The sequence below is a fragment of the Tupaia chinensis genome, unplaced genomic scaffold (assembly GCF_000334495.1).
Source record: "Tupaia chinensis unplaced genomic scaffold, TupChi_1.0 Scaffold000673_1, whole genome shotgun sequence".
NCBI lineage: Eukaryota > Metazoa > Chordata > Mammalia > Scandentia > Tupaiidae > Tupaia > Tupaia belangeri.
The window spans coordinates 1,279,668-1,288,829 of record NW_006160196.1 but is presented as its reverse complement, the minus strand read 5'-3'; the positions used below and the strand labels follow the sequence as shown (position 1 = coordinate 1,288,829).

The window sequence follows — 9,162 nt, the reverse complement described above, 5'->3', positions numbered from 1 at the left end:
CGGAGACGGGGTCGGATGCGCTGCGCGTTGCCCCGGGAGAGTGTAGGCTACAGGCCAGACTCCTGTCCTCTGTCAGGACTCAGTCACTTTGTCTGTCAGGGACCCAGGAGTCCAGGGCCCCCGGGCCCCCTCCGGACCACGAGCCTCCCCCGTGTCCGGGTCCCCTAGAGCCCAGGAGTCCAGGCACCTCTTCCCTCCTTTCTCCTCTAGGGCCCACCAGCTCTGAGCAGATCATGAAGACAGGGGCCCTTTTGCTTCAGGGGTGAGTTTGAGGTCTGATTGTTGTGGAGCAGATTTGAGGAGTGACACCCCATTCTGATTTGCACCCCGCTCCGTCCCCACTCTAGTTTCATCCAGGACCGTGCTGGGCGGATGGGTGGGGAGACGCCTGAGCTGGCCCTGGAACAGGCACCCCAGGACGCCTCCACCAAGAAGCTGAGCGAGTGTCTCAAGCGCATCGGGGACGAGCTCGACAGTAACATGGAATTGCAGAGGTGTGGCCCCTGGAACCCAGAGTCCAGCCACCACCCCAGTCCCCCACCCCCCAGCAACTGGGTGTCCAGGCCCCAGCTCTCAACTCAAGCTTGCTGGACTCCCTCGACCCCTTGCCCAGGATCTTAAATCTCCTCCAAGGAGTTTTTAAGATCATTTTCCCCACTTGTCTTAAATGTCCTCTTGTCCCCTCCCCCCCACACCTTGGCCTCCTGTTTTCCATTTCAGCCTGGCGTGGGCCTCGGTCTCCCTTCTGTAGTATGGGCCGGACGCTGGACCGTCCACTCCACCTGCTCCTCCGTCCCCAGCACCCGTTCTCTTTCCTGCAGGATGATTGCCGCTGTGGACACGGACTCTCCCCGGGAGGTCTTTTTCCGAGTGGCAGCTGAGATGTTTTCTGACGGCAACTTCAACTGGGGCCGAGTTGTCGCACTTTTCTACTTTGCCAGCAAACTGGTGCTCAAGGTGGGCAGCGAGCCCAGGGGTGGCCGTCTCAGACCCGTGGGGACCTGGGGATTCTGGGATCAATCCTTGCAGCAGCCTAGTGACCCCAGAGGGAGTGGAGAGAGATGTCTGTGGACTGGGTGTCTGTGCCATCATCCATTCATTCGACAAACGTTATCGGCCTGCTGTGTGCCTATGTGCAAGGCCGCTACGTAGCACCAGGACGCAGCCTTAAACAAAGCAGGCTAGGTCCCTGCTCTCGGCGCACTCGTGTCGTGTAAGCGCTGAGGTGAAATAGAACAGGCCAGAGTGATTAAGCCAGAGGTCTGTAAAGACTCCTGAGAGCAGGAAACATTAAAGCCGGTGTTGGAACGACGAGGAGCGTGCAGTGATAGTGGTCAGAGGGAACGGCAACTGCAAAGGCCCTGAGGTCAGGCCTGGCCTGTGTGGAGGGGAGCAGGAAGGCCAGTGTGGGTGGGTCAGAGCCAGGGGAGAGGGAGGGAACTGCAGGCAGGTGGGCGGCAGGCCTTGTGGGGTCTGGACCGCTGTAAAGACTAGCTCTACTCTGAATAAGGCAGGAGTGATGTGCAGGATTTTAATGAGAGAGGTGACCTGGCTTGTCCATTGAAGAAGTGAATCTAGCAACTAGACAGCCCCTGACTTAATGATGGTTCAGCTTTGCAGTGGCGGGAAGGCAGTGCGGATGTAGACACTATTCTTGGAACTGTGGGTACCAGTATGCCGTGGGATGGCTTCTAGCGATGTGGGGCCCTGCGCTAGTTCCGGGTCAGCAGGCGACCTCACACGGGAACAGCGCTAGCTCCGGGTCAGCAGTTGACCTCGCAGGAGCAGCGCTAGCTCTTGGTCAGCAGGCGACCTCACACGGGAACAGCGCTAGCTCCGGGTCAGCAGGCGACCTCACATGGGAACAGCACTAGCTCTGGGTCAGCAGGCGACCTCGCAGGAGCAGTGCTGGCTCCGGGTCATGACCGCTATTCTAGTGTACATCTTGCTGGGTGCTGGGCCTGCTTGTAGGTCACTGAGAGTGTTCTGAGCACGTTTGAGGTTGGGTAGGCTACACTCCAGTTCTGGAGGTTAGGTGTGTCCAGTGCACTCTTGACCTACAAATTGAGACAAATTGTGGGTTTGTCAGGATGGAGCCCTACCCGAGGTCACATGTAGGGCGGATTGTTAGCCTAGGCTGCTGCCCCGTGGCTGTTCTGTGTGACTGTCAAGTCCTACAGCTCTTCTCTGTGAGGATTCTAATACTGGCGGCAAGAGAGCACCAGGTGATCGTGGCACTGGGGGGGTGACAGAGGGGTTATGGGATGCAGGGGCAGAGCGGGGAGATGCGTGAGGTGATGCTGCCTGTCACGGTCGTGGCCAAGGATGAGTAGCCTCGACACCAGATGTGGTAGTGGAGGTGGGGAATGTGAGTTTTGTTTTTTAAGATTTTTATGTTTTATTTTATTCGTTAGTATTTTTTGGTTTGACCAGAGAGAAACAGACAGAGAAAGGGAAAGTGAAAGCAGGCTGCCCGGACTAGGACTCAGACCAGGGTGGGGCTAGTGGGAGTCCAGCAGCTCAACCACTGCGCCACCTGCTGGTCCCTGAAACGTGTTTCTTTCTTTCTTTTTTTGGAGAGGTTTTTTTTGCTCTAGGGTGCATGCGATCGCCAGACAGAGACAGACAGAAAGCGAGAAATCACCCCCCAGGGGGGATGGCCACACTGCAATCCCTTCTCCTTCGTTCTCCTCTCGGGATCTTGGGCATGCACACACACACACCCGGCGTGAGTTTTAAGCCACTGGATCCGGGACGCAAACCTCGGTCGACTACATGGGAGTCCAGTGACATAGCCATTGCTAACTGCTGGTCCCTGAAATGTGTTTCTTGATTTTTTTTTTTTTAAGAGAGATTTTTACCATAGGTGCTCATCTGAGAGAGACAGAGGTGATGAGAGAATGTACGAAATGGGCCAGCAGATGGCGTGATGGTTAAGGGTGCTGGACTCCCACATGGTCGACTGTGTTTCGAGTCCCGGACCTGGCGGCGTGCTTTCTCACTTTCCCTCCCACTCTCCTTTGTCTCTCTAATCAAATTTAAATAAAGAAATATAACTAAATAAAATAATTTTTTAAAAAAGAAATTACCCCCAAGGGGAATGCCATAGCACAGTCCCTTCTCCTCCTGTGGCATTGGGCATGCACGAACATGCGCCTGCATGAGTTTCAAGCTGCTGGCTCCCACACTCCAACCGCAGTTGGCCATGTGGGAGTCCAGCAATGTACCCACTATACCGTCTGCTGGCCCCTGTTGATGTTTTCGAGGTAGAGTGCTGGGGCTTTAGTTGGGCGAGCAGGGGAGGACTTCAAGAAGTCCCTGGAACTATGGAATCAAAGGGCTGGCCCTATGGCTTCGTGGTTAAAGCAGTAGAATCTCACATGGACGAACATGGTTTGAATCCCAGCCTCATCGGCTTAAAAAACATGTTGGACATGAGTGTAAAATTTTGACAAGATGGAAAAACAGAGGAGAAGGGATTACAGCATGACCACACCCCACTGGGGGTGCTTTCTCAATCTTCCTCTCTCAGGTTCTGGCAAGTGCATATGCCCTCTGGCAAATAAAAGTTAAAAGTGGGATTAAAGTATGAATTGATTTTTTAAAATTTTTATTAGTAGTAGTAGTATTCAGTATTACTAGAAAGAGGGAGAGTGAAAGTGAGAAAGCAAGCCGCCAGGTCTAGGATTTCAACCGTGGTCAGCCATATGGGACTCTAGTGCCCTTAACCACCATGCCACCTGCCACCCCCAAGTATGAATTAATTTTGAAGTCCACGCATTTTTAAGAGTTTTTTGCCTTGGGGCCAGCAGGTAGCGTGGTTACTTTGCTGGACTCCCACACGGCCAGCTGCGATTTGAGTCCTGGACCTGGAGGCTTGAAACTCATTTTGGGTGCATGTGGATGCAGGCCCAAGATCTCAGCAGGAGAATGGAGGAGAAGGGATGGCAGTGTGGCCATGAGCCTTGGGAGCCTTTCTGCCTCTCTCTCTGGTGAGCATGTGCAGCCTATAGCAAAAATCTCTTAAGGGGAGCAGGTACCAGCAGGTGGTGTGGTAGTTACGGGTGTCAGACTCCCACATGGTTGACCATGGTTAGAGTCCTGGACCTGGCAGCTTACATTCTCACTTTCTCTCTTTCTCTCTGTCTCACTCTGGTCACATAGAACAATAATAATAATACAGTTAAATAAAAAGAAATCTACAAAAGAAAAAGTTTTGTGCTTTAGGGCACATGTGCTTGCCAGAGAAAGACAGTGAGAGGAAAAGTGAGAAATCCCCGCCTCCCCAGGGGGAATGGCCACACCGCAACACCTTCTCATTCATTCTCCTGGGATCTTGGGCATGCGTGCACATGTGCCAGCATGGTTGTCAAGCAGCTGGGCCCAGGATTTGAACCATAGTGGACCATGTGGGAATCTAGCACATAATCCACTCTGCTATTTGCTAGCCCCCATGCATAGTCTTTTAATATCGCAGCTTCCACGAGCTTTTTGAAGATCCTTGTGTTGGAGGGGTGGGAGCCAGGGTTCAGGGTGACAGTGGGCTGCATAGGGAGCTGGGGACAGAAGGGCAAAGTGGCCGGTAAAGGCCGGACGGGCAAGTTCTGGGATTGGGAGAGTCAGTTACCCGGATGAGCAGGGAAGGTCTGACTAAAGGGAGCTAGAGAAGCTCCCCCTGGTGAACTGTTCACCCTGAGCTCAGAGAGGTGAGTTCTAGTTCACTTGGCTGGTTGAGGCCCTCCGTCGATGGCCACGCTGCAGTCCCGTCTCCTCTTGGGTCTGGGGCACACGTGCAAATGCAAGCCTCCAGGTCTGAGAGTCGAACCGTGGTCGGCCCTGTGGGAGCCCAGCAGCGTAGCCATCACACCATCTGCCAGCCCCGGTTCAGTGTGTAAAGCTTCCCCGACTGGGTGAGGGATTGCACTGAGAAAGGCTCGGAGGCCGCTGGCTCCGGAAGTGGGGAGGCCCAGTCCCTGACACCCACCCCGCTCCCCGCAGGCCCTGTGCACTAAGGTGCCCGAGCTCATCAGAACCATCATGGGCTGGACGCTGGACTTCCTCCGGGAGCGGCTGCTGGGCTGGATTCAAGACCAGGGTGGTTGGGTGAGAACCAGAGCCCGTCCCTGCCAGCCCCCACCACTGCTCTGGGACCCCTAGGCTTTCAGAGCCCACCCCCATTTTCGGGCCATTAGATATAGTCTATAATGTGTCCCCCTCACGTGTCTGTCCAGTCCACCCCTGGTGCCCCACCTGCCCTGGAGCCCCTCTAGTTCACTGATAACCCCAAGCCCAACCCTTTAGTGCCCATTCATCTGAGGCCCTCACCTCCACTCATGGCCTCACCTCCCCATCCCTTGGGGGCCGGCCCAGGGCCGCCCCTGGCTGTTACTGAAGTGACCATCCCTGTCTGCAGGATGGCCTCCTGTCCTACTTTGGGACCCCCACGTGGCAGACAGTGACCATCTTCGTGGCCGGAGTGCTCACCGCCTCACTCACCATCTGGAAGAAGATGGGCTGAGGCCCGCCGCCTTGGACTGTGTCTTTTCTGCATAAATTATAGCATTTCTCCGGGGGGCTGGGGTTGGGGGACATGGGCATTTTTCTTACTTTTGTAATTATTGGGGGGTGGGATGGGTGGTCGGGGGGGCAATAAACCTCCTTTGGGCCACCATGGAGTCTGAGTCACTGGGCCCATTGCCCTCTACCCACCTGCCCCACACCTGGTCAGCTGCTTGGGGACTGGAAGCTCTGTGTGGGAGGGTAATAAGGTAGTCTTAGCCCTGCCCCGGGGTCTGCAGCCAGAGCGGAGAGGCCTCAGATTTGATGTCACATCTGCCACAGCCTGGGGTGCTGCCTGCCCTGACTGTGGTGGCCCATGGCCAGGCCTGGCCTAGGGTGAGGGACAACAGGAATCTGCTGCCAGGGCACTAGGGTGGGGAAGTGTCAACAAGGGACATACAGGAAGTTGACAGTTTGCTGAGCTGCAGAATGGGGGAGGAGGGGAGGGCTAAATCAGTGGTGGGGCATTTGTTTGTGGGAGTTGGGAGTCCCGGTGGTCCCAGAAGAGTGGTGGGTGTTAGGGAGTCTTACCCAACCACCCTGGTCTTGGATTCCAGGAGCCTGTGGGGAAGAGTCAGGTCTGGCTCAAAAACTGGGTGGGGCGTTGGAGGGGAGCAGTCCTGAGAAAGAACTGATCCCAAAAAGAACAAATTGAGGGGACTGAACCAGGTCACTGACAAGCCACCTCGTGTCCTGTCCATCTCATCCTCCCTGGGCCCCTCTGACTCTTCCCCTTCTGTGGGTCTCTGTCCCCCCTTCTCCAGATCTTTGTTCCCAGCTCAGAATCCCTTCTCCAGATCCTTTGTCTCCAGCCTTCTCCCCCCCCCTGCCCGCCCTTGGAAGTCGCCCCTCCATAGGACCCAGGTCATCTTCCCAGGGCTCCCACCGCTCCAGGATATCTCATCCCCAGAGAGACGCTGCCTGAGGCTAAAGGTCTTCACACTGAGTTGTGAAATTTGGTGAATGAGTAACTCCGGACCCTGTCAACCGAGCACCCCTGACACCTGCCCCTACCGTGGACTCTTCCCCAGAAACACCAAATCTGGGGAGCAGGAGGAGCAGAAGGTCATGAAGGGACCTGAACCACCCAACCACCATGCAAAGAGGGGCCAATACGGCCACAAGCCAAGGCCCAGAGCGCAAAGGGGACAGGCAGCTCACACTGGCTCCAGCAGGGCCGCACCTGGGGAGGTGGGGGGGACACGGCCAGATGCGGGTCCCAGCGACAGAAGAACAGCCCCGGCTGAGGTCAGCGAGCAGCCCTCCACACACACCCTGCCTCCCCCCTCCTTCCCTTGCGAGTCAGCATGACTCAGCACCGAGCTCAATGGCGGTGGGCCAGTGCCCCTGGAGACCCCTGCCTTGCTAGAGGTACCCAGTCTGGGCGGCCTACAGTGGCTTCTCTCCAGAGGGCAGACCCTGACCCCGCCTCGCCCCAGCGCACGGGTCTGCCTCCATTAGGGGACTTAGCTAGGGCCCCCTACCCCACCCTGGAAGCCCATGCTCCTTGAGGGCCAGGGCCTGCTATGGGCCACCTCCATCTCAGATGTCAACCTGGACCTGGCACACCTACGACACGTGCAGCAGTCGAAGACAGACATCCCACCCATAGGGCCCTAGACATCCAGTGTCTCCAGTGCCAAGGGCTTCTCTTTGTGACCGCGAATGAGCACGCACGTGGCAGGCCAGACGGCCAAGCAGATTCCCCAGTCTGAGTTGCCTCCAAAACAGCCCTAAAGACCTCCCCTAGGAAGGTGCAGAAAAATAGGGCCTTCCAGTCCTGGACCTCCCACTCTGGGTAAACCCCAGGGCTCAAGTCCACCTCGCTCCTCACCTCCCCAAAGACCCTCAGGCTTCCAGAAATACCATTTTACATACCACTTTACCAATTTACATTCTCCAGACAACAGGACGTCCTCTCCACATCTCTGAGGTACTGAGCCCCCAGGGTCCCGAAAACGCCCATGCTCTCTGAAACCACACTTTACCGGGACACCCCCAGGACCCCAGTTCATCACTTCCCAGGGATCCCACTGCCCCATGAATATCTCATCCCCAGAGAGACACCAAGAATTTCTCCAGTTCCTAGAATCAGCCCCAGGCTCTCAGCTGCTCTGGATTGGTCAGGCCCGGCCTCCAGGCCCCACCTCCCAGGCCTGCAGATTGGTTGGCCGCTGGCCCTGGACGCCCCGCCTCCGAGGGACCCGCGCGCTATAAAAGGAGCCGCCCAGCCCCGGGCCTGTGTAGTGCGCCAGGAGGTCCCGGGGATCTGTCTCTTGCTTCAACAGTGTTTGGACGGAACAGATCCAGGGACTCTTCTTCCCAGCTTCCGACCACCTTCTAGTCTCTACTCTAGTCGTCATTTCTGAGACCATCTTCTAGGCCATCTCCTGCCTTTTAGGACCAGCCGACACCGTTTTGTGGTTAGCTTCTCATTAGGACCAACCATGAGCTCCCAAATTCGTCAGAACTATTCTACCGAGGTGGAGGCCGCCGTGAACCGCATGGTCAATCTACATCTGCGGGCCTCTTACACCTACCTCTCGCTGGTGAGTGCCCCCGGGACACCCCGACCCAAGTTTTCCCCAACTGCGCACCTCGGGCCCACTGCGCACGCGCCGGCCTTTGTCCTGTGGAGTAGCCCGAGGGCGGAGTCCTCATGCCTGGCCTAGTCTCCCGCTAACCCTGTTTCCTTCCATGTTTTCCCGCAGGGCTTCTATTTCGACCGTGACGATGTGGCTCTGGAGGGCGTGGGCCACTTCTTCCGCGAGTTGGCCGAGGAGAAGCGCGAGGGCGCGGAGCGTCTCTTAAAGATGCAAAACCAGCGCGGCGGCCGCGCTCTTTTCCAAGACGTGCAGGTAATTTGGGGAACGGACTACGCCACCCAGCAGGCTTTGCGCGCCAGTCTCTTCTGCCTAGGGGGCTTAGGTGACGCAAGGGCTTCTGGGAGTTTGAGTTCGTGTAGTGTGGGTTGTTTATTGCGGCTGGAAATGGAGGCGTGTGTATTCGCCCGTATTCCCACCCCAGAACGTGGCTGGCTAGACCGCTGCGTGCCCCCCTGGGCCTCGCAGTCTAGAAGCCTAGGGTGGTCCACACTAGCTTTCCCTCCCGTGTGTGTCTCGACATCTGGGAAATGTAGATTTAGTCCGTGGCAGGTTCTGGTAAGTTCTGAGCTATGTGTGCTTTTCGTATAGAAGCCATCTCAGGATGAGTGGGGTAAAACCCTGGACGCCATGGAAGCTGCCCTGGCCCTGGAGAAGACTCTGAACCAGGCCCTTTTGGATCTTCATGCTCTGGGTTCTACCCACACCGACCCCCATGTAAGCACCACATTAACCCCAGTTACCTATCCTTATGTTCTCAACCTTGACTCCATTCAGTTCTACACATTTCTTTGTGAACCTCAGACTCAAATCTGTGAGTTAGGGGAACCAGCAGTTGGCGTAATGGCTATGTCCCTGGACTCCCACGTAGTCGTCTGCGGTTCGTGTCCCGGACCCGGTGGCTTAAAACTCACGCCGGGCGCGTGTGCGTGCGTGCCCAAGATCCCGAGAGGAGAATGGAGGAGAAGGGATTGCGGGGTGACCATCCCCCCTGGGGGGT

At 56.5% G+C, this 9,162-nt stretch overlaps 2 protein-coding genes across 3 annotated transcripts in view; both read left to right on the top strand.

Moving 5' to 3' along the window:
• The first annotated feature begins 17 nt into the window (after nt 1–17).
• BAX (BCL2 associated X, apoptosis regulator) lies at nt 18–5,644 on the top strand. Of its 2 annotated transcripts, XM_014592281.2 has the most exons (5): nt 18–262; nt 348–494; nt 822–957; nt 4,999–5,103; nt 5,414–5,638. In XM_014592281.2, exons 1-5 carry the CDS (start codon nt 234–236, stop codon nt 5,516–5,518), a joined length of 522 nt encoding a protein of 173 aa, XP_014447767.1. In that variant the 5' UTR covers nt 18–233; the 3' UTR covers nt 5,519–5,638. The 2 variants fall into 2 exon arrangements, with proteins under 2 accessions (XP_014447767.1, XP_027632233.1); XM_027776432.1 differs by lacking the exon at nt 4,999–5,103 and having other exon boundaries at nt 211–262; nt 5,414–5,644.
• A 2,139-nt stretch (nt 5,645–7,783) lies between these two features.
• Nucleotides 7,784–9,162, top strand: part of LOC102494436 (ferritin light chain-like) — a 4,547-nt gene continuing 3,168 nt past the window's right edge. Inside the window, exons 1-3 of the mRNA XM_027776463.1 lie at nt 7,784–8,108; nt 8,271–8,417; nt 8,754–9,106. Coding sequence (XP_027632264.1) covers nt 8,007–8,108; nt 8,271–8,417; nt 8,754–9,106 — 602 coding nt within the window. The 5' untranslated portion in view covers nt 7,784–8,006. The remainder of the gene's footprint in view (nt 8,109–8,270; nt 8,418–8,753; nt 9,107–9,162) is intronic.

What these genes read in the sequence shown, in the direction of transcription:
- BAX (XM_014592281.2), top strand. Translation starts at nt 234, where the DNA reads ATGAAGACAGGGGCCCTTTTGCTTCAGGG. An exon ending in GGGGCCCTTTTGCTTCAGGG is followed by an intron (nt 263 to 347) that starts GTGAGTTTGAGG and finishes TCCCCACTCTAG; the next exon opens with TTTCATCCAGGACCGTGCTG. An exon ending in TTCAAGACCAGGGTGGTTGG is followed by an intron (nt 5,104 to 5,413) that starts GTGAGAACCAGA and finishes CCCTGTCTGCAG; the next exon opens with GATGGCCTCCTGTCCTACTT.